This window comes from Temnothorax longispinosus, chromosome 7 (genome assembly GCF_030848805.1).
Source record: "Temnothorax longispinosus isolate EJ_2023e chromosome 7, Tlon_JGU_v1, whole genome shotgun sequence".
NCBI lineage: Eukaryota > Metazoa > Arthropoda > Insecta > Hymenoptera > Formicidae > Temnothorax > Temnothorax longispinosus.
The window spans coordinates 545,060-570,014 of record NC_092364.1 but is presented as its reverse complement, the minus strand read 5'-3'; the positions used below and the strand labels follow the sequence as shown (position 1 = coordinate 570,014).

The window sequence follows — 24,955 nt, the reverse complement described above, 5'->3', positions numbered from 1 at the left end:
TCGCGTTCTCTCGCGCGCCTTTGCCTTCTCGATAAAGTGACAAACGTCCGCTAACTCTCGTCAGGATTGATGGGTTGCATAAAAATAATTGAAAATCACCGTTGCGTAATGGCTAACGGCAATGAAAAATTTAATAATACCCTTCTTGTATAGTAATAACAAATTCTTGCCCCGATTTTATCAGATTTAAATCACTCTGTCTATAATCTCAATAAATCCGATATGAAGGATTACTCAACATAATATTAATGATTGAAATTATTCGACTTCGAGAAGTAAAAACCGCGACAGATTAAAATTTTGTTGAGCTGAAATTGACTTCAAAATCGTACACACATAATGTACGTTTTCTATATCTTTTTTATTGTACATATATGTATATTATTCTTTATATTCTATTATGTACATAGGGTTATATTTTAGAAAATTCTCTTATCCTTTTTTATGTATATTATATCTGAAAAATTTTTTTGGCATTCTGTTTTCTATCATCTTAATAATTCCTATATGAAGGATGTGAAAAGATGCTTACCTCGCATCGTGCTGGACCCTAACGCGTCTTCCATCATTATGGGCTTATCTCTTCTTTTCTGTCTCTTTTTCTCTCTCTCTCTCCCTCTCTCTCTTTCGCACTTCAGATTCTTCTCGGCAACATTCCACGATTATCGGATGGCGAATGAGCCTTTCACGAGGCGTGTCGAGCTTTTTCAAGCACAGTGGCGGAGAGCATAGCGGACTTCCTCAAATTCGCGAACGCAAAACGGTGCACAAAGGTCGCGTCGTCTTTATCTCCCGAGTGTTCGAGCGTCACGTGTCAAGTGTCTCGGACAGAGAGATCTCGAGTACAACGACAATGCACGCATCGAGATAGTGGCATTTAAGTGCGTCAAGTTATAAGTCAGATTCACGAAGTCGCGAATTTGATGCTTGCCGTCGACCAGTCGCCCTTACATGTAAATCACCCGGATCACGATCCAGCGAGATGGCCCCTGCATTTCGATCGCGCATCAGCAAACTAAGCGTGTGCGATAGCAGAAAAGAAATTCCGGGCTGGTTCTCCGAGATTATGTGTTTTATCTCTTTTAGCTTATTATTCTTACATTTAACTTTTTTTTATTCGCGAATCCCGCGAGAACAGTGAGTACGTAGCCGAGAAGGAGTGGAACCTCGCTCTTCTATCCCACGAGTATTGTTATTACAAATTTCTATGACCTCCGAGAGATACCTCCGTCGAGAATCTCAAGATTCCCCGCGTGCGCAGGAATACAACGACTGTGACATGTGTGAGTTCGAGCGAGGATGATATTGTCTCACCGAGTTATCCTCAAAGTTATCAGCTATTTTCAAGATCTTCCCCAGTTTCCATCTGTTTTTTTCACGAAATTAAATAATGTCTAATATGTATCCGGAAATTTTCATTCGAGCGATACCATCAGCTACCCGGGATTGTTTCATTTTTCCGTAGCGACTCTTCTGCTTTCCTTTCTTTATAGTCTCACGCGAGGTTCTCAAACCTCATCTGAAATTTACGATATTGATATCGCGATCATATCTTGAAATATTAATCCAGTTTACATTAATGGAATGAAAGGAAAAACGCTCGCAGACGTTGCTTCTTATATATCCAGAATTTCTGCCGCTCTCTTCTCCAATTCCCAATTCCTCTTCTCCAATTTTTTCTTTAATTCCCCTTCTATTATCCCGTTATTTTTATTCTATCTTATATTTCAGGATTATATCGTTCGCAATTTGAAACTCGTGTGCAATTCGACGCAACTACTCGACTCCGCTCCGGCGTTCCCTTTGGCCCGATTTTGAATTTAATCGATGTGAGATCGATCCCGATTATTGGCGTTCGGTTCCTCGCGAAGTGTTCTCGATGCTCGGCTCTTAATGCTCGCAACACGCGTTCCCTTAATGTCCCTAATATGCGTGCAGTCACGGACGTGCGTGCCACCGTATGACGATTATCGTCTTAAGCGCGCGATGGCTGTGCCGATCGAGAGATTATGGCTGACCGAGATGCCTTTCTTTACTTTCCCAGATCGTGTTCCCTTTCTACTTTTCTCCTCGATCCGATGATTGATCGAAACCAACGTTACGATTAATCGAGACTTCGAACGATTACTTTCGAACGAATTCCCGCATCCGATAAAGATCGAGCGATCGTCTCCATCGGTCTTTCGCGCAGGACGCTCTTTCTCCTTAAAAGGACTTACTTCCGGAAGTCGATCACTCGTCACGATTGTCGCGAATATGCGCGGTGCACTCTGGTTCAAGTAAGATACACTTTGATCGAGAGGAATAAATCGCACTTTGTTCGATCGATGATCGTTCGCGTTACGTGGTGTTTTCTTGGGGACCAGCAAAACCGACCGGAATTACTCAATTCCTCAGCTCCGGAATGACGGAATAAACGATTTCGCGGAGCGTTCGTGTTAAGGGTTCGTCGACCGATTCGATCGACCGACCTTCCAGTGCAGAAACGCGTGCGATACGCCTCACACGGATGCCGCGCGCCGACTGACTGAGGTTGACCGACGATGCCGCGCGCGCGGTTCCGTGTTTCACGCCGATTTCCGTCGTCACGTGACCCGCTGCTCCGTCGACGTCGCGACGCGACGCGCCGCGCCGCACCATCACGACGCGCACAAGACGGCCCTCTCTCGCTCGCCGACCTCGAGGAGCCAACCCTAACACGATCGATATATTTATTGCCGATGTTAAGTATTGACAAGCCTTCGACGGATATCGGTAAACTGTTAAAAGGAAGGATGAGTTCACCATTCAAGGGGGTGTGTCTCCTTAAAGCGAGTAGAAACTACGCGGATATCTTTCGGAATGGATCTAACGAGGCAAAAATAAAATTTCGCCTGCATCTAACAACTCTTGGAATGAGAAAATTTTTTTTTTCTCTCTTCATTTTTTTCTCTTTTCATTTATTTATGTCTAATTCTCGTGCAAGTCACTAAAAGAATTTATGTAAAAGTAGGCCAAAGTGAAATAGTCACTGAGATTGAAGAAGAATTGTGAGGAAAGCTGGTTTTATTTAGTCTATAATAACCGCGTTATATGCGTTTTTCAATAGCGCAATTTAAGCCCGGGTCTTACGAGAATCGAGTTTAGGAGTACTGAATGGAGAAGAAATGCGATATTAAAAGAATCGTTGGAACGGGTATGCGAGAGAGAAAGAAACGAGAAAAATAAGAATTATTATTCCGAAGAAACTATTATTTCGAGTGTTTCGGAAGTTTAATTATGTGAATTGAAACAGTCCTCGTAAATCTAGAAGGGAGAGAATAAATTTACATATCTAACAATAAGTACATACAGAATGGATCGAATTGTAGTACAGCCAAATAAAAATTAAAGTACAAATAATAGCAAAATGACATTAATATCCACATATTTAAAAATACCTGTATAAATATATCGTGTATGTAATACGATACAATAGCTGAAGATATTAGGTGTGTACGATTCGTTACGTATCGCTATTATTTGGACAGAATTGGGTAATTGAGCCGACAGCCGGTGGATAATCGAAGTTCGGCTGGCAAATAACGGAAGCCTATCAATCGACCTCGATATAATGCCCGATATATTCCTATTAAACGGCGGCGACAGACAACATCGCGCGAGACCGTAAAGTGGATCACAAAGACGTCACGGATATGGCGAATTAAGCGGAGCAAAAGTCGAGACAGTTAATTCGGGGCTACGTTTTAATTAAAAAGGGCGGCGAGTAAATACGGGGATATAGCGAGTAATGTACAGGGTGCCTCGCTAACTCTTTGTTAGAAGAACCATTTCACCGACGATTCCAATATTGGGACGCCCTTTATTTCGATTTGATCCTGCTGAGAAATAAAAGAGATACCTCTCGAGCTTTCTACCATAAGAAGCGCGAACCGAGCGACTGTAAACTTTTAAATGAGATGCAATGGAAATGGTTTTGCCCATCGCGATTTCGAGCGACTGCAATGGGATAACCACGCTACAGTTAGTTTATAAAACGTCGAATGTGCATATATCTGCTTGATTTTAAATTTTATTAAAATGTATTATACTAGCTTAAGTGAATCTGTGAAAACACATTTTACTGTTTTTCACCCCGTTAAGGGTCGAATTTCTAAAAATCTCTTCTTACTTCTAGGTACTTTACGTCATGGAAGGAATATACCTACTCCCCGAATTTCATGTTTTTAGGTTTGGGGATTTGGGCTGGGCGTTGATAAGTCTGAGTACGGACATTTGTTTACATACATATAGATTTAAAATTTAAATAAATGTGTTAATTAAAAATTATAATAAAATAAATTTACAATTAAGACTTTTTAATCGACTCGATTGGCTATTATCGACCATTGGTTTTGGTCAAATTAATTGTCAAGACGACCAAAACCAATGGTCGATTTGTCATGACAATGATAAACAATCGAGTCGATTAAAAAGTCTTAATTGTTAATTATTTTTGACGTAATAAATATTCTTATTCGATTTGAAAACAAATTTAATCCTTTAACGTAACGAAGTAAAATTTTCCTAACTTAATTGCGACAGGCAAAAACTTTGTTCGAGAAAAGTTTTCTATTTTGAGAAAGAATTTACATGAGAATGAAGTTTGTAAATAAAATTAAGGTTTCGAATTGTAGGGCAACTTTTATGTGCGCGTGCACAAATAAGAATTAAAAATCATGCTCTTTAAGATTTTCATTACTGTAAGAACTCCTCTCCGAGGTGAAAAAATATATCAAGCTTACGATATTGACGTAAGATTGCTTGACGAAGAATTATTGATGTTACGTAGTTTACTTACGTCAACACGCAGGTCATTAGAGGCAGAGTTTCTAAATCCGGAAATACGCGTGTACATGAGCCGTGTAATAGGATAATGGCTAGATTTATAACATTATAACAGTAATTACCGCGCGAAGCAGGCTTCTGCTTTTATAAACTTTCGCGTGAGTTCGACTAACTTTGCGCTTTTCGTTCCCTTTGTTCGAACTGCTTTTTCTTGCCGAGCTCCATATCACGTACAACGCGAAACAAAAAAAAAAACAAATTTGCTTTGAGCAGACTTTTGTTGACGTTCGATGAAAGTTATATGATTAGTATGAAGAACGATGTACGATCTCACGGAAAATTCAACTTGATCGGATAAGACGCAGATCTGTTATCGTAATCTCGGCGTCGCGGATCGTCCGGATTTCATAATGAAATCGACACCGTACAATGTAAAATTGATTAAGTTCAGTTTTCATCCCGAAGCGGATGCAGTAATCTCATCGATATGTAGAACACATTCTGATGTAATCGCCATCGTGAACCAACCGTAATCTGTGTGCGATATACATAGTATCTATTAATTACTTTCATCAACGATTTCATGCGCGATTGCGTTGATCTTCTCACGCAAAAATTAAATCCGATAATAAAATTAACATGACGTTAATTGGCAAATTCTAAAGAGCTTAATCAATTTTTTATACAGCAAAAAATACATGAGACAATATATGTAATTGATATCCGTATAATCAATTTAATTTTTTTAAAGATTTATAATTACATTGCTAATAGAAACATTTATGGGTCAAAAAGTTAGGTTCGTAATGCTTGAGAATAAAAAGATTTATCTAAGCAACAATCGAAGAGTTAGAAGTTGTTACTTTATTGAGATCAAATTTTTCAAAAATCTGCATTAGTCCAAAGTCAATTTGTGAAACATTCAAATATATTGCGCGCGCGCACGCACACACACACACACACACACACACACACACACACACACACACACACAACAGAGACGCAAGTCTATATAAGCGCCAATGTTCCTTAGCGATTAACACCTCTCAGACGCGAATGCCGGTCGTGACCGAAAATCAGAAGTCGAGTGTTTGCACGCGACACGTAATTCGAACGCGGAACGTCTGTGCAGCAGATCCCTAGTCTTTCCGTTTCCGTGTTGGATGACTGAACACAGCTTCTGCGATCACTCGACTCCGATCCCGCAATTTCCTAACGGACATTTCCTAATGAGTTTTCAGAACCTGGCGAGGCTTGCTAACTCGGCTAGTTAGCCAAGTTCAGTTTTGCATTCGTATCAATCATCCGTGAATAGCACGTGCATAATACCGCTTGTTACACCTTGATATGACAGGCCTGACGGCCTCTTAAATACAGACAACAGGTAGCGCGAAAATTAACATCTGTTTTGTAACGTATTATGCTTTCACGTTTTATCTTTAATTTTATTGACTCTACGATTATTTTACAGTCAATTTTTTTTAATAAAAAACATTGTGTATCAAGCTCATAGCGAGTATTGTCATAATTTAAAAGATTATTATTTAAGTTCAAATGGAATTTATTTTATTATAAGTTTAAATCACGATTTGCTTTCCATGATATTTAATATTTATAATTACTTTAGCTTTAGCAATGAAGTTGTGCAAGATTTCGGGGAAAAATATATTTGCTATGTTAATAAAACTTAAAATGAAACAGACATATATTTGATGTTCTGAAACTGTAGCGCGACTATGATCTGATTGGATGCTCTAAGATCCAAGGAATTACCATCGCATCTCATTTAAAAATTTAAAATTAATCTCTAATTAATTTAGATAATTATGTGTATCGAAATTGAAATTATATTCTATTTGTTGAAAAAAGATTAATCAAGTAATGCTCTTATGTTACAGTTCTCCATTTTCAATTACCGTAGGTTCGCCGTGTTCCATTGCGGATAATGATGATTAATGCTTGCCCGCGCGATGTCCATTAGGACCAGATTAGGGAAATGACGTAACATACTCTGTTTCTGACATCTCACGTTACTCTCAATACTCCGCGACGAATAATTCAGAATTTTTGGAATTAATCCCCGAGCGGCGCGCATAAAGTGTGACTTGCGTCGCGCACATCTTACGCTCATGCGCCAAATCAAGACCGTACATATTGCGAAAGGCACCATCGTTTCGGAATCCTTTTATTTCATTCTCCAACGCCATTGTCTTTCTCATTGTTCGGGCTTTATTATCTGCGAGAAAGAAAAGCCTGGATTTTTTGCAGATATTTCCTTTGATACCAAATACTTTTGGAAATTTTAAATAAATTTCTTTAGATGAATTGATTTCTCAAATCGCATAATTCTACTAATATATGGGAGAAAACGAATAATCTCTTGGACTTTATTGCATATTTAAAGTAGATATACAATATAAACGATCGCGAGAGAATCTCGTTTAACGCAAAGTTTAAATTTTCCCATATTATATATCATATGGGTGTGTTTATCTTGACATTAAAGATAATTAAAGAGGAGTTGCTTAAAAAAAATTTAATTTTATCAAAATTGAATTATCAAGGCGCATAATATAAAAACAAATGCATCAAAATATCGCGAAAGATCTATCCCACAGTGGTGGGCTTCAGTAGGACACTAACTTCGTTTCGTCTCATTTCTATCCTGTGATTCGATGCATATCGCGTTCGATATCATTCGTTAATACGAACTCCGCACGTGGGCGGGCTTCGACTTCGTTTATCGAGTCGCCGCCCCGGTTACGGTCCTGGCGAGGCAGGTTGGTGGCGAAGGCCGCGAGAGTGCCGCGACATAAAGAGGCACCCCTCGCCGTCACCCACAATGGGATGAAGTCGCGGTAAGTCGTTGTTTCGTTTGCCTTATCGCGCGACGCAACATTCGCGATTAACGCGCGCCTCGCGTCATCGTCATCGTCACCACCACCGCTGCCGCCGCCTCTGTCATCGTCGTAGTCAGCCGCATCGCGAACGCGTCTCGCGCCAGCGACTCGACAGTTCACAGGAGATACCCGGGGTGTTGTCAGACGCTCTCACCGAGGGTGGGCGGTGTCAGGTTAGGTTCCCGTCCAAGGGTGAGTCTGACAATTTCGGAGCATAAGCGCCGAATTCCAACTACGATTAATATTCGCATATTTCATCGATTGATTTCTCGTTTCTTGCTGAATAATCCAGTAATTAGAGAGAACGTATGAACAATTATGGCTATCCGCCTGTAATCAAGCCTGAGTTACGCTCAAACGATTTTACGTCTCTTCCATTGACAGGCATTGCTTTGTTTACGTTGCGCTTTTCTCGGAGCAGCGTGCACTCTTTGTCTTGCTCTTTGCCTTCTGTGTCTTTTTCTTTCTCTCTGAAAGCATCAATGCAATTGACGGTCCACGTCCATAAGCGAAGAAATTCTTTTTGGAAAAGAAAATTGAATTTTCTGGTCGCTGCAATTTTTTGTTAATTATTTTCAAGTGAATGAGATAAGACAAAAACAGATAAGAGAACGTATAAAAGAATGAATTCTTTTGTTTTGCGTGTTGTTTGTTATTAAATTAATGCTCTCTATTTGTTTATCGGCATAGTTAACATTGTACCAACATACTTTTTGAAACCTTGCGCTTTATATCTATAATAATCAATTAATATTTAATAGTTTTGCATTATTTAATTCAAAGAATGTCGCTGTCGAGCACATTAATATTTTATCGTTTATTTTAATGAGTAAATATTGAGATCTTATATCTAATAATAATTTTATATATATATCCTGTTTTTATACTTCTAAACTTTCTATTGTTTACCTTAAGCCAGAATAATTCAATAATTTAATTATTTATTAATTTCAGATGATTTATAATTCACGTCGCATTTCAGGATAGAATTTTATCCGTAATTTTATATGCTGTTATATGTCTTTTATGACGAATGCATGTATTTTAATATATATTTTATATATGTATATGTATTCCCCTGCTTCTCTTTACTGTTTTTTTTTCTTATTATATTATAAAATGCATAAAATCATAAATAAAATTCTCTTTTGAATTTTGACATAAATATAAAATGGGCTTCAAAAAGAATATTATAATTATTCAAGCAAAAGTTCTGATAGATCTACAGTTCCACAGCAATTTATTTCAAGTAGATATCTTTTTACAAAGTACACTTTTTACGCCAATGCTTTGTCCACCATGTTAGAACGATACATTTAGATTATATATAATTTCGAACAGAAAGGAAACTTTTTTCTCTCATATCTTGAGTCTCACGGTATGCTTACGCACGATAGCGAGCAGCACGCAATCTAATCCGCAATTTCGCTCATTCCACTGCTGCACGCATCTGGACGTTTGTAGTCTTTGTACCCGCGAAAAGGGCGAGGTTCGCGAAACTCTATGGGTCCCAGGATCGTAGCCTGAAATTAATTCCAGCGTGCATGAAAGTTTCACTTTGAGCTGTAATTTATGTCAGAATTTAGGATAGAATTTTGTATGCAATTGTTTATTACTTTGCTTACAATTTTATATGTCAAAAAACATTTGAAGAATCAGAAACATATTTATATATGTAAAATATTAAATTACACATATATCGAAATTCACGGCATAAATTCACGTTATAAATAACGGAAATCTTGAAATTTTGACATCTGACGCGAGTTATTCGAAATATAATTTTAATAAAATAATCTAAATATATATGCAATATTAATTTATAAGTTGACAATAATAATTACTATTGAAGATAATAATTGTATTTCCAGACAAATATTGTTAAATTTGAATGTAAATTATGGATAACATTTTAAATACATTAGATATTAAATACATTAGGTATTCACATAGTTAAGAAATGAATCTATATTATTTCTATATTATACATCTGACAATGAGCGCTTCTCTTAGAATTACGGGAATTAATCCTTTCAGTATTCACATACATCCGTTTTCAATAGTTCTCACCATATATTTCAAACTAATAAGGCAGAGTTTCGCATTCAAAAGCTATGAATACAGCTGAACTTAAATATGACCGTCTAATTCTCAGCTTATAATTCAGATATATTTCAAATATGAATATCAAACATTTACATACAATAAGTGAAATTATTAGGTTTTTTATTTAAGGAAAAAATAATGAAAGATCGCTTTATATTCAAGAAATTTTATTTAATATACAGATTAAAATTTAACAGTTTACTAATGTTGGTTTTAAAATCCGCTAAAATTATCTATGTTATTTTTATTTATTAGTAAGAGTCATAGCACACCTTAAACCATGGCAGATGTTTTGAGATTCGCATAATTCCCGTAACATAAATATGCAATTACATATGGAGAAATATAGATTATTAAAAATACACAAGATAAAATAGGTACACGAGATAACTTCCAGTGTGTGTGTGTGTGTGTGTGTATGTGATTGTGTATGTATGTGTAAGAGCCAGTATTTCTGACATTCTGACATCAAATGTTAGATGTATTGATAACTCGCCATCGTGATGCAGAATGAAGGAGCCAGGCGTTCTTGTTTCGATAGAGTAACGAGAAGTAACCGCCAAGCTGGCGAGCCTAACGAGCTGCGTGTCGACGATGATGGATGACGAGGAGCAGGAGGAGCTCCGTTGCACCGGCAGCGACGTCGAGATCGAGGAGTATACCGACACCGAGGAGTCGCCATATGTCGCTTATCAGGCCGGTGGCGATAAGCTGTTTGATACGGATCGTGAAAATTGGCAGCAACTCCGTTTCCTGGCCACCCTCCTGTCCGTCGCGGTATCAGTTACCGTACTCGTTATCAGCTATCCGCTTTATCTCGAGAGCGTCGCCGCTGTCTCCAGCGCTTATACAGGTAGACCGAGATGTAACGCACACGCCCAAATACACACGCGATATAGCCTTTACGGATCGCAGCAGCGCAGGCACACGTGTGATATCTAAATTAATGTGTAGCGCCAAATTGAGCGGCCAAGCTCGATCTCGCAATTCTGGGATTTCAGGATTAGACATCTCGGGGATCAATTTCTCGGGATCGCAATTACTGCAAACAATTTATTTATATCCGTGAACGTTCGCCACATGCCGTGAGATGAATGCGGCATATAACTCTCGGGATCTCGTCATTTCCAAAATTACAGCTCGCGCTGGTGAAATAATATCACGAGAGAAGCAACCGAATTACGCGAAGCACTGTAATAGTAGAGGCCTAATTTTTAATAAACTCGCAATATTTATATATATATATATATGCTAAAAGATGCAAGAAAACGAAACGTGAAAGTTAAACTTAATCCTTTTCATTTTTGATAGTTCTTGTTGATTTGTTAACAATTGACTCGTTTATTTTTTAACATTATTGACTAAAACATGAGAATGGAAATATTTATTCGGCTAGAATAAAGCCGAAATTGGACGTTAATATTAACGATTCAATTAATTTAGTGACGATGGTTTTGTTTCGACCTTTTCGCCCAATTTGCGGCGATGTAAGATGTCTCTCAAGCGCTTATATGTCCCCACAATTCTCGCAGGACTCCTTTTCACTGCCCTGTGCTCCGCCTGCATTTTGGGATTAGTGTACTTCGCCGTGGACAGGGTGTCACCACCACCGCCGTTAATACCGAACAGCATGCGGATCAAGATACCCCGCTGCGGACTGATCAAAATAAGCACTCTGTACGCCCTCTCGGGAATCCTGATTACTTTGTCCCTCGACCGGAATAGGGTGCTGTGCCATTTGCAGGATCCAATAAAGGGCATCACCCTCGTCTTCTCTCTCGTCTACTACTTCTTTTTTTGTCGGAAAAGTGAGTGCTTTTGAGAAATTGAATGTTTTGTGTCATATTGAGTGTTATTAACGCTTTAGCTTATATATCATAATGAACAAAATAGCTTAGCGTTCATGTAATCGCAGTAGACATTTTTTTTTACACAACGAAACATTCGCTAAACATATGCAATTAATATTTTAGACTAAATATTGCATTTTATATTTAGATATATGCAGAAAGCATTAAGCTTCAGAAAGAAATTGAGTATTTATTCTGCGGCACAGTGCATGTTAGCCTTAGAAAAGCTATTCTTTCACAAATTAATTTTTTCTTTTTTAATTGTATCAACTTCGAATATTTTTAGGAGATAGTTTTTCTTGTTTTTTTTCCGACATATGATCCTTTCCTTGAATGCATATTTCTGGAATGCCAAGCGTATTTTCCTCGAATGTTTTCAGTGATGAGCTTGCAGCGAATATTCTCGAGCACGACTATAATAGTGGGTCTATTCATAAGCGTCGATTATGGTCTCTGCGACGAATTCCGTTGTCGGGGAAGGGAGGTTTCTTCCCACACGACAGCCGCCATGAGGGGAACCTGGGGTGCTCGGGCGGTTTGGACGTTCGTTTACGTGGGCGCTCTTGCCGCCTTCGCCATGTTCTTCACCATGCTCGAACGCCATTACACCACCGGGGTAATTTATCATCGACATTCTTGCGCAAATCGCGATGTATTTGCAACACCCGTGCGGGCTCTCCGATGATATATCGACGCAATTTTTATTAAAATCAATCCTCGGGAGAATTTTTAATTTCGACCCTCATCAACGAAGAAACGCGATTTTTATTAAGTAAAAGAAGAAGAAAAATGTTTAAAGATTTTTTATTCGCTAATTATGTATATTTAATACGGAAAGAATCACCATTTATCGCAGATCGTTTCTGTGTAGCTACGGACGACCTGGAAATGTCTTTTTTTTCTCGGATATTTGCGGACACGTGGGTTTTTCGTTTGACATATTAGTTTTTTGGCCGTCGGATTTTCGTTTACATCTTCCGAACAAACGGATTTCGGTGAAACGAGTGACGTCCGTGATCTCCCGCTTCCAGCAACAGAATGTGTGCCAGATGTTGACGACGCAGCACAGCTCTTTTCTATATACGGTATCCCGTCTGGTGTCCTCACGCGATATTCGCCGTCGTGGCTCCGAGGAGGAGGGCGGCCGACTGCTGCACGTGACCGATCCGGATCCCACGATAAAGCCGAAAAGCTACCCCAAGCCACCGGTGATGCAAACCCTTTTTTACATACACGTCATTACTTTCTTCGCCATTCTGACGCTCTGCTGGCTCGACACTTTGCCCGGCATCGGCAGGGTGAGTGGCATAAAAAGAGACATATATATATCGCTTATCTACCCATTACCGACAAGTCAATTTTTGGGGAATTTTTCTCAGCCAAAGAGCTTTAAGCAAAAATCTTTAGTTCTCTGTAACTCCATATCAATTATCTTAAGTTTGCAATCAAATCTATATTGAAAGAAAGACAAATTTAAAAATTAAAACACCATGTTTTCATGGTGTAGATTTGGTAGATTTTAATTTAGAATTTTAAGTGCTAACACATTGTTTTGAAGTTCATGGAAAGCCGAATCCGTCATATCTTTAACCGTTATTATGTAGAATTTTAAAACTTTAATTATTTTAAAACCTATAAACAACTTCCTTTCTGTTCCCTATAAATATATGTTTCATAGAAATATGTTCCCTATAGAAAATATCAGCTAAACTTTACTTAATAAAAATAGTTCCTTTTAATGGTGTTCCAGGGTCTATCGCCCGTAGAACTTTATCGTACCGTCGAGCGCGGACTGATATGCCACTTTAAAGGCGGCAATCTGTGCACGAACGTTTCCAGCCACGGATGGACTTTCCTATTCGCGTATGTCGTCTTTGCGATCTCGATCCTCAATTTCCTGTCATTGTGCGAAAGCGCCGTGTTCAGCGTGGCCACCGCGACCGTCTCGCTCCCGCTGTCTGGTATCTGGTGGAGTATTTACAGGATGGACGTCGGTTTACACGGGGGTAAATAAGTAGTGCATGGAATGTTGTAGCTTCCGCTTGAATTTTGCAGCGATTTGTCTCGCGAAACTTTGCGTCATATGAATATTAAAGCGGAAGCTAGTCGCGTATAGAGAATAGAGATACAAGGTTGATGGAAATTTATTTTCTGGAATTACGAATATTATATAATCTCCAAAAATCGCGGATGCTGATTGCAGCAGAAATAAATTTGTTTGAACTTGTTCCTTTTTACGAAGATATTTGATTATATATCAGACGAGTTCTATTTATAAATTAGACATCCGGATTTTAAACTCTCAATTTTATAAGGAGTAACGTGGCACATTACGTCATTTTCTCACAGACTTCGCTATGCTTTCCGAAGATCGATTGATCTAAGCGTGTAATTGCAAAAGCCGAACTTCTGAGGAAAACATTGAAACAGGTTCCATCTCGTGGTCACCGGGAGTGACGGGCGAACTGATCTGCGCCTTGCTCGGTCTTCCTGTCGTGCTGCTCGGTCTGGGCCTGCTCGTCAGATCGCACTTCAGAGACACCCATCTTCCCTACCAGACCATTCAGCCGCCCGACATCCAACCGCACGAGGCCTGTCACAGATGAATCTCTCTTTAGCATCTAGCCTGGCCTCGCAACGAGGTCCGCACTACGTGCGATGATCCACGGAAATAAATTCTAATCGATTCGATGAGATAAGCCGTCGCTCCTAACGTCGAATCGACGTAACAACACAAATTTCACTGAGCCGGAGTAATAATGTTATTGTTGTACATTTGACAGATATATTTTGTCGACTGTTCCCAGATTGCACCGATGCTCTTTTCCTTCGATCGCGAGGTCACTAAGGTAAAATGAGATGTTCGATTCAGCCGCGTATGTTCTGTCACATGCTAAAATACACGTGCATCAATAGCAAATGGCTGATTTGACGTCAATTAATTTTGGTCATAATGCAACTAGCTTTTTTTTTTAAATAAAGAATTAAAAAGGAATTAACTTAATTTTATTAAGGAGAATAATTTATTCTAAAACGATCTTTTAATTACATTTTTCATTATATTAAATAATATTTATTGTAAACATAAACTTAACGTCAATATAATTTAGTTGAGATTAAAATCTTTATAACGAAAATTAAACTAAAACCAAGATTAGTTGACGTTGTTAAAAAAAATCAGCCGAAAAATTTTGAATGGTGCTATTGTTTTAAATGCAATTTATGCGCGCGCACGCCTGCAAAATTCATTTTTCCGAGAGCTCACAGCGCGCGCACATTTATGATAAGAAAAAGCGGCAATATCGATAACTGCTCATACGCGAAAAGAAGAAGGGGCGGTGGTCGCGCGAGAAAGGAAGGAGAATGAAAGCGATCAATGTTTCCTACGTATTTGCCAAACGCGAATGTCCGCGCCGTTACCGGCGCGCGACAACGTTATAGCCGATTTATATTTTATTTTGATAACGAGATGTTTTATATATTTTCGAAGTTCAAATTACACGTGTTGAGAACCGGAGTAGAAAGATAACGAGGCAAAGGGCTCGAGAAAATCAGTTTCTAGCTGTGAACCTGTGTGCACAGGAGTTCCTTAAAGGCGTTCTAATCTCGCTGACTTCCGAACTTTAGTGTCGTTATTTTCAAATTTAAATGTTTTTGAAATAAAAAGTGGAAGTGAAATACATTTGTACGAGGACCAGTTTTAAAATGATGCTAATTAACAAACGTTTTAATCACTCAATTATTTAAGATATTATATCGAGCATTTCTTCCATTTCTACCTAAAATATACATGTTTCTCTAGAAATAAACCACTTGCAAATAACAAATGACTTTCAAACAAGATCTATCTCGTTACGATACAATGAATCTCTACGCTACTATTCCTAATACCGCAATTATTCATCTACTTCTAAATCGGAGATATCAATTTAATTTAATTAATGACACTTCAGGTCCAGTGCCAATCAAATAGTTAATCTCTGTTAAACGTCCCAGTGGAGTTTGCTAAACGATACTACTGAGATATCGCCAAGTAGGAAACGAATATATGTATAGAAATTCCCTTGACGAAGTTAAATCTTGAGAAATCGAGTCGCATCGTAAACTTAGCTTCGCACATCGAGCCCTGTGCACACAGATGTAGACAACACTGCACTTTGTCAAAGACAGAGACTTACAAGAGAACGGTCCGTTACGGCTGCAGTCACGGTTTGCAGCTTCCACGTTGGGAATAAAGTAATAAAGTAATAAGCGAGCGACTGAGATACGCATGCGTGCATGTGTAGGTGATTTTCCCTCTACTACGTTTCTGCTAACATTAGACATTTACTCTATCAATAATTTGAGCGCACAAACTGTTACGAACTAATTGGGTCCTGGCCGCGCGCGGTTAACTTCGCCCTGCTATCAACCTGTAAAACTCGTTGCGCGTCCATGGAAGTTTCCAAATAACGTTAACCGCCCGTTACGCGCCGTTAGCAAAAATTTCTGCCAAGGCGTGTCTTCCTCTTCGCTAATCATAGTGCCAATTACGCGTGACTATAACATAGGGCACGTCTTTCGTTCATAAATATAATTGAAATTGTCTAAGTATTGATTTTACAGCAAAGAGAAAAAGTTCGAGAATTTTTCTACGTGTTACCCTCTTTTTGTCGATACAAGATTTTACGTTCATGGAACGGTCGTCTTATTTTTCCACATATACATGATGTCAGTAAAAATGTTTGATTTACATTTTCTCGACTGTCAAATAACTTCCATTTTATTAATTAGTATTTCTCTTTATTTAAAAAATTATTCTGATAATTTTTTACTTCACTTTTTTCTCGTTTACCTAACTTCTGTCTTTTTAATCGCCACACCGCGATCCGTCGGTTATCATAACTTTTTGTGGAACTAACTCTTTACTCCCTGTCTTTAGAACTTTTCCTTCTCCCTGGAGTGAAATAACCAAATAATCAAACTTTTCTGAAAGAACAAAAAGGAAAATCAAAAGTTCAAAAGCGGCTCAGAGCGATTTTCACGGAATGAAAGAAAAAGAATATTCGTGCCAAAAACTCACGAGTCACATACGACTCGACTTAAGCTAAGTAAGTTCCATACGCGTTTGCATAGTGGTCGCATTACTATTTCGAATAATAATGATGATGATAAGATAATAACAATAGTAATAACATATAAGTGTCGTTATTTATGTCAGGTGTCGAATCGCGATACGCGGCGTAGCTTGTTGACAGCGATTATTGAATTCAGGCTGTAAGTTAAGTAGACCGTAAGTCAGAAGAAGATATTAACTTTGTTGGAAATATGTGTCAATATCGTATATACGGGAAGGAAAACAGCTATACGTCCACATTTTTTACAGTAGCAGTAATGGCGAGGCGTTTTAAGGGAAAGTAAGTAACTAACTAACAGCGCTGACTGAGTGCAACGATAATAAAGTTAGTACGCCATTCTCTCCTTGTTGCAGTCAGTAGCTTCGTCGATAAATCGACTACCGCTGAAGGCGCTGAATGTCATAGTAGTAGCCCTCGTAATGAAGTTGAATATACTCTCTTGTGCTGTGTCTAACATAAATATAATTAATCGAAGGCTCTGGCACAGGAAAAAATATCGACCAGATCAGATTATGAACTTTTTTGGCGAAAAGAAAAACTTTGGCATCTCTTTATTATAGCGAAAGTCTGTTACTTTTAATTTCCAACGAAGTCTTCGCTTTATTCGTCACGTAACTATCCATGTTCCCAAAATTTAGAGAGTAGTTTTCGCGAAATTTGAAACAATCTCTTAATGTGCCAAAGCCTTCAATTTTAAACATGTACAAGAACCGTTTCTGTGCGTATGTACTTTACACATATATATTTGTTAATTCTTGAATGAATATGCGGCGTGTAGCATAGAGATACAATTTATTTATAGATGCCAATATATACGTCGCACAATTAACATACTCTATATACATACAAGAGTTCAGATAAAGGAATTGAAGCGCAATTTGAAAAATTGCTAGACTCAACGTTCCCCCATTCGTCCATATTCGATTCTGGTAACGAGACTGAAGCGAAGATGCGAAACTCGCGTTATGCATTTGACTCCCCACATAACTAATTGTAAACATTGAAATGCAATAATTAAATAATATTAACTTCCTCTCGTCAAGACCCCGCACGGAAGTACGCTTATAATCAATTTTGCGACAAATATTACTTTCGATATTGACGCGTATTCCGTTATGATGCGGCGCAACATTTCGCGTCAGTTTTACCTCCGTCTCCATGCGTCGATGTTAAGTAAAATTTAGACGTAAAAAATTAGAGACGTTTGTAAGTTATTTTGTAAATTGGGATTGTTGATCTTTTCAATAATGCGTACCTGTGCTTTACACATGCATAAGTAATAATGCTTCTGATTAATCCGTTGCCAATGTCTATGAGCTACGAAAATGCTCATGCCATAGCTTTTTTTATACGACAAAAGATGTAAAACAAAAGAACTCTCTTTCCTAGAAAGACAAGAGATGTGGATATTTATTATAAAGCAACGTATGAAGAAATCACTTTAATAGTAGTGATAATGTACTTTAATCTTTATTTATTATACCATTTTATCAAATTATTAATTTCCGTAATGCTTTTTTTCATGCCTTGAGAATTTTCGTGATCAATAATACAAAAATGTTACACAAAGCGTTACTAAATTAAGAAAATTAAGAAGTGGAATAGCAAGTTTTCTTCGATGATGTCAGAATGACAGTGGATGATTGTACCTCTACTGCATTCCCTTCAGATATCGACGCTTTAAAGTGATTTTATTAATAATCTAATTATATAATGGGTGTCTTCCCGATAATGCATTGCGCAAAGTTCTGATTGTAAAACCTTCAGAGAAAATACGCGCGTATTATTTTTAGAAAAAAAAAAAGATTGTGGCCATTAATGGCAATTAACTGATAATTTCTCGAACACGAAAATGAATATTGTAAGTTGTAAGCAATAGACTAGTTATTTCTACACAATGATTCCGTCGTCGGCTGTTATGAACATGTTAATATCCGCGAAAACGCGGAATCTAACATTGCATTATTTGTATATGATGACTGTTATCATCTTCTGCGGCTTTATCGAAGCACCTGTAGATGTAATCGCAATAATCGCGGTCGAGACGTTGTAAATTGTCGAAAATAATATACGCTACTTGTCGTCCGATATTTCGCTTGAAATTTGTTAACGACGCACGTCACGTCGCGTCGCGTAATTTTGTGGGAGGTAATATACAAAAACGAGAAGCTTCGCTCAAAATTTGTGATGCCGTCTCCATATATCGCTGTTGTGAGCGCTTCCGGTCGTGGATATGATATATTAAATGTGCTAATATACATATATACATATATATATATATGTATTTACTTATATAAAAAGTTATTGTTATATCTTTTTTCCTACCCGAAAAATTCAGTTACAATTAACTTCATCAATGTCAGCTAACAATAAATTGGTTAACTAAATCTTTCTCTGTTTGCGTTACAATTAGCACACTGTAAAAGAATGTAAAATTATAAATGCAAAAATGGTAAAATTCACAATGCAAATGTATACAATAATAATTTTTGCACTTATGCATAGAATTTTACAGATTCTTTTTACAGTGTAGAAGAAATGAGCGAAGGGATGGATAGTGAAACTACTGTTATGGGGTTAACTAGTAAAGATAATTTTTAATGCATTTTTAACAATTTACATAACAGTGAACACGCCAACTAGTTTCACTTTCACTGGTTTTTGTACGTAGATATATAAATATTTTCTGATTTATAGTGAATCTTGAACTTTGTTTAATGTTCTAAAAAATTAACCGATAAAATAATTAAAGAAATTTACATGCTGACATTATTTATAAGAGTTTGTTTTAAATTTATGCGATTTTTAATATTTCTGGTTCTCCTGACAACCTTTTAATTAAAATACAATCTTTCCCTCTCTTTGGAGCGAATTTTAGATACTAATGCTTTTATTTTGATATAAAAGCGAATGACTACGTTTATGTAAAGTCCAGAATAAAATTCGACGTTGTCAGAGCTTGCGGGCGGTTAATGTGGCAGTCTTGTGGACATTGCCTATCCTGTCGGACATCTTTTTGCCGCCACGTATGTAATCTTCATACCGCACCTCGGCGAGTGTTTCGAAATCCAACTTTTCCATGATTCGTTGACTGAAGATCGAGGCGGCGACGGCAAAAGCCACTTCCGGTCGCACGTACTCGTTGACGATTTTATCGGCTACGCAGATCTGCTTCAGTTTTCTAGCGCGTAAGCCCCGCGCAACCTCGAGGCTCTTCTGCGTGATTTCCAGACCGATACCGCGCTCCTGACATTTCGGATCCGTGCCTATGTAAAAGATTTCCATGGCACCCCGCGCGTTGTATTTCCCGAAGACGTCTACTCGCGATTCTATCTGATAACGAGAATAACGTGATTTAGCATGCTTGACAAGCGATAAGCTCATTAGAATCTGCTGCATGCATTTCTTAAATTAGATGATTAAAAGTTACTGTTTGATTTTAGAGAGAGAGAGAGAGAGAGAGAGAGAGAGAGAGAGAGAGAGAAAGCAACTATCTATTTATTCGTGAATTCAATCAACGCATTTTTCTTAATTATGTCTTATGAGAAAATTAAATTAAATTGTTATTGTTAAATTTTTTGCAATGTGTAGAATCGTAAGGGTGTATTCAAATAAAAAAAAAATGAATATTTTAGATCTTGTTTCAAATGTAATTAATTGATAATGCTAAGTTTGATTGCTAATTAACAGGAAAGTCGGCGCTGAAAATTATTATGCGCAAACAAGAAACTCTTCAAATAAGACGTGCAAATTACGGCCTTCTGAAGATTAATTAATAGTACAAGCAAAAGCGATCGCGATAGCTACGATACTTATCGCTATTTGCGAAAGAGTTTTAAAATCTATAAGGAAATTAGAGCACTCATGTTGACATTGTTGATTGCAGGATGTATAAAACGATATAAATCACAAACTCACGTCGTCGATGAACTCAATCAGATCTCGGCACGAGCGATGCTTAATGTTACTTTCTATAAATAATCCTAAGGGATCTGTTTCTTCTGGCTGGGGAGGCACCTGAAAATATAAATAGACATTTCAGAGATCGGCGAAATTAAAAATGCCAATTAATTTTCCATTACTTTGACAAATCATTTTTAATTTAATACATGCCGTAATATATGTATATAGTATAAATATATATACAAACAATATGCTGTAATTTATATACATATACGAATGATAAAACATTCAATATCTTCTTCAGCTAATCATTTTTAACAGCACCGACATTCCCTACGCCCTACGATATTGCGATCATTTGTGATAATTGAAAGAAGTGTCAATCTAGCAAATTATTCGATCGCGGGTCGTTAATCGCAAAAGCGTAGTCGCGGCGAATTATTTATCAAACGGCAATCGATGATAAAATCTGCGATATGCCAAAAATAAAGTCATATTTAAATCGATTATTTATGCCGATGATTTAAGATCGCGCTTTTTGTACTTGCATGTAACTTGTTGAACGCCACAGCGACAACGCGATCCGATCGATCGACCGCGATCACCGTGCATCCGTCCTTGATGACCTCCCTAAAGACCAACTGCATCTCTTCGGGAGCGCCGGGATCCTCGTACATGCCCATGCCGATTGCGATACACTCTTGTCGCATGGAGTGCTGCTGTACGGTCAGGGCATCCTCGATTCTGTCCTTGGTGAGCATTCTGAATTCGAGAGCGCCTGTGCGATCAGTGCCGAGGCAGGCGGGCATGATGCGTCCTGGGAATTCGCCTAGAAGAAACGCTACGGCATCACTATAGCTGATCGATACACGCGCAAGTTTATATCACACTCGTCTTGCGCATCCCGTTCCGTTCTTTTTTTTCTATCAAGCGCCGTATCGAGTTCAACAAGAAAGGAAGAGAGGGAGATTCTTAAGTTGTTTGCTTCCTGACATTTCTTAAATCGTGAACGTTTTATTGAGCGAACACTTTGTAGTATAAATAATTACGAACTCTATTAAAATCTTATATCCGAAATATTTTAAATGTTAGCTGCAAATAAGAACAGACGTAAGAAGGATATTTGAAAGGATATAATACAGTTACAAAAAAATATATGCGAGTTAAGTATCCCACTGCTCTATCACATTTCTTATAACGTCCAACTATTCCAACTCAGGGTTACAACTCTTGAAACACACACGTTATTCGTATCTGATACATCGTACAAATTTTTTATATTAATTTTGGATTTACGGAGAAAAGTTTTATTGAAGGCGGCCGAGGCGCGAAGAAACATAAGGCGAAACCTCATTTTGAAGCACCGGACGAAAGTGAACTTACCGAGTCGAGATTTGTTAGCGGTGTCTACTGTCGGTGGAATGCCAGGGTATCGCCGGGAAAAACTGCATCACGAGTCGCTCCCCATTGTAGACGTCTTATTTGATTACAGACATTATCACAACACACAGCGATTGATAATCGGCCAGTTACGCGTACACTGGACTATTCGAATCGCTGGAAAGCGCCAACTTCTTCGTTATCGTTATCGCACTATCACTTTACTACACTAGATACGTAGAAAAATTTCGTGCCTTATCACCGATAGATCTAATTTTCCGTGAAGACGGAAACGAGACGCAAGATTCTGATTAGATCTGATTTATTAAACCTTTGTGAAATAGGGAACACTGTTTAGATTAACAACATTTTGCAGCATTTGCGCAACATATTTTAATGAGTGTAGGACAAAGTTCGCTTTAGATTTATAACGTTTATAAAACGTTGGATATTGAGATAAGATTGTATCTATAATTTTATATGCCAAGTATTTCGATCTATATATTATATAGATCAAAATCGTATATTTTAATATGTATTTTACATACAGACGTTCTATTCTGCTTGTTATATTCTAATGATTGTTTGTATATTAAGCTGATGGCAGAAAACAAAACGTAGGCTCTTACATCTATCGTAGTCATAGACGTGAAGCAAGGTAAAGAAAAACGTCTATGATTACGATAGACGTAAGAGCCTACGTTTCATTCTCTGCCATCAGCCTTAGAGCCAAAGCACATATGACAGTCGTAGTCGTGGACGCAAGTAACGCACAAGCTTTGGCGTATCCTGATTTGTCAGGTCGAGGCCTCCACCTCCTCTCAGGCTGCTCGAGATGTCCATCGTGTTCCCTCGATGCGAAACTGATGGTCCTTCCAGCGTGGATATTTTCTGTAACATAAAAATAATCGAATCGATTAAATAATTGTCACGCGCATTGAACATTTTATTCGTTATTCAGATTAATACACATTCAATTTACTTCTTCGCAAAAAGGTCTCTACGTTAAATTCAACTTGAATCTTCAAATTATTTCTTTTTACTAATTTATATTTTAAAACACGGTTTAATGTAGCAACTGAATAAGCACAAACCAAAAGAGAGATTTTATAATATCTTTAGAAAAAAATAAAAAGTAATATTTACTAGAAGTGTTGGTACGCCGATGCCCGATGCCTATCCTAGGCCTCCTCCTCCTTTCAGGCTGCTCGAGATATCAGCTTCGCAGGATTCCCTCGCTGCTCCGATGTCACCTTCTGCGTCGTTATTTTCTGAAATATTCAAATGAACGATTCGATTAAGTAAAGACAGAAGAGATAGAACATTTTTGGACATAAGTAACATAGGCCGGTATTCATAGGCTACGTTCGGGGAGCACGCTATTAGCGCTATTGCATCATTCTATCTTCATCGCTCATCAGGTATAAAACAAGGATAGAATAAGCAAATAGTGCTAATAGCGCGCTCCCCGAACGCAGCCATAGTCGGTTCTTATATTTAAAACCATCTTAAGTACAATCTTAAGATATCATTAACCAATCACAGAGCCGTATTAGCATCTTAAGATATTACTTAAGACGGTCTTGAAATAAGATCCGACTATGAATACCGGCCATAGTACGTAAAAATCACTTACACTCACCACTTTCTTTCCTGCTGTTCCGGCCGCAAAATTCATCTTCACCTCCGGGTCAAACAGGAGTCTCGAGCCACATTGAGATTCGTGGCAATGCAGTTTGACTTCATCCATTAAGTAAGAAAAGTCAAGAATCCATTTCGGCTATATTGCATTAATTTTACGACGTTGTTGCAATAGTCGAACTGTTTCTTGACCTTTCTCGCTTAATAGAAATGTAATTGCTGAAAGGAATTAAAAATTATTCTCTACTTTTTTTTTTTTTTTTTTTTTTTTTACGTGGTGGAAATCTTCAAAAGACTCCCCCGCCCTGAGGAAGGGAGGGGGAGTGTCGGATTCTACGCGCACGCGTACCACCGTTACGAGGGGCGCTTCAGAGGACAGAAATCCCCTGAGCCTCCCTCAGCGTGGCATCGCGCGCCCATAGCCTACCGACTAAAACCACCACGAGCGACCCTGACCTAACTTCCACCGGGTTTGGTGGGTGTCGATCCGCAGACACACGCACCGCGCTACGCGAAGTCGCAATCGTCTAACTTCCACCGAGTTGGGTGGGTGTCGATCCGCAGACACACGCACCGCGCTACGCGAATTCGCAATCGCCTAACTTCCACCGAGTTGGGTGGGTGTCGATCCGCAGACACACGCACCGCGCTACGCGAATTCGCAATCGCCTAACTTCCACCGAGTTGGGTGGGTGTCGATCCGCAGACACACGCACCGCTCTACGCGAATTCGCAATCGCCTAACCTCCACCGAGTTGGGTGGGTGTCGATCCGCAGACACACGCACCGCTCTACGCGAATTCGCAATCGCCTAACCTCCACCGAGTTGGGTGGGTGTCGATCCGCAGACACACGCACCGCTCTACGCGAATTCGCAATCGCCTAACCTATCCTCCACCGCCGAGTTGGGTGGGTGTCGATCCGCAGACACACGCACCGCCCTACGCGAAGTCGCAATCGCCTAACCTATCCTCCACCGCCGAGTTGGGTGGGTGTCGATCCGCAGACACACGCACCGCCCTACGCGAATTCGCAATCGCCTAACCTATCCTCCACCGCCGAGTTGGGTGGGTGTCGATCCGCAGACACACGCACCGCCCTACGCGAATCGCAATCGCCTAACCTATCCTCCACCGCCGAGTTGGGTGGGTGTCGATCCGCAGACACACGCACCGCCCTACGCGAAGTCGCAATCGCCTAACCTATCCTCCACCGCCGAGTTGGGTGGGTGTCGATCCGCAGACACACGCAC

General features: G+C 38.8%; 3 protein-coding genes and 1 long non-coding RNA gene across 8 annotated transcripts in view; 1 reads left to right on the top strand and 3 right to left on the bottom strand.

Annotated features, from left to right (window-relative positions):
- Positions 1–2,536, bottom strand: part of LOC139815787 (adenylate cyclase type 5) — a 101,785-nt gene extending 99,249 nt beyond the window's left edge. For 4 of the 5 annotated variants that reach the window (XM_071782952.1, XM_071782955.1, XM_071782956.1 and 1 more), the window contains exon 1: positions 533–2,536. The gene's annotated coding sequence lies outside the window, so the exon portion shown is untranslated. The remainder of the gene's footprint in view (positions 1–532) is intronic. The other variant, XM_071782954.1, reaches the window with a different exon arrangement.
- Positions 2,537–7,608: 5,072 nt separating this feature from the next.
- On the top strand, positions 7,609–18,375 carry LOC139815718 (uncharacterized). Its single transcript, XM_071782817.1, has 7 exons — positions 7,609–7,898; positions 10,354–10,665; positions 11,345–11,620; positions 12,043–12,278; positions 12,694–12,960; positions 13,413–13,668; positions 14,093–18,375. The coding sequence occupies exons 2-7, from the start codon at positions 10,407–10,409 to the stop codon at positions 14,266–14,268; spliced, it is 1,470 nt and encodes a 489-aa protein (XP_071638918.1). The 5' UTR covers positions 7,609–7,898; positions 10,354–10,406; the 3' UTR covers positions 14,269–18,375.
- Positions 13,783–15,899, bottom strand: LOC139815720 (uncharacterized). The gene is made up of 2 exons (XR_011732816.1): positions 15,841–15,899; positions 13,783–14,255 (listed from the first exon to the last, which is right to left on the bottom strand). It is a non-coding gene; the product is annotated as an uncharacterized lncRNA (long non-coding RNA).
- Positions 18,376–19,356: 981 nt separating the features above from the next.
- Positions 19,357–22,251, bottom strand: LOC139815719 (arylalkylamine N-acetyltransferase 1). The gene is made up of 4 exons (XM_071782818.1): positions 22,066–22,251; positions 21,231–21,511; positions 20,698–20,796; positions 19,357–20,112 (listed from the first exon to the last, which is right to left on the bottom strand). The coding sequence occupies exons 2-4, from the start codon at positions 21,489–21,491 to the stop codon at positions 19,732–19,734; spliced, it is 741 nt and encodes a 246-aa protein (XP_071638919.1). The 5' UTR covers positions 21,492–21,511; positions 22,066–22,251; the 3' UTR covers positions 19,357–19,731.
- Between the last annotated feature and the right edge of the window lie 2,704 nt (positions 22,252–24,955).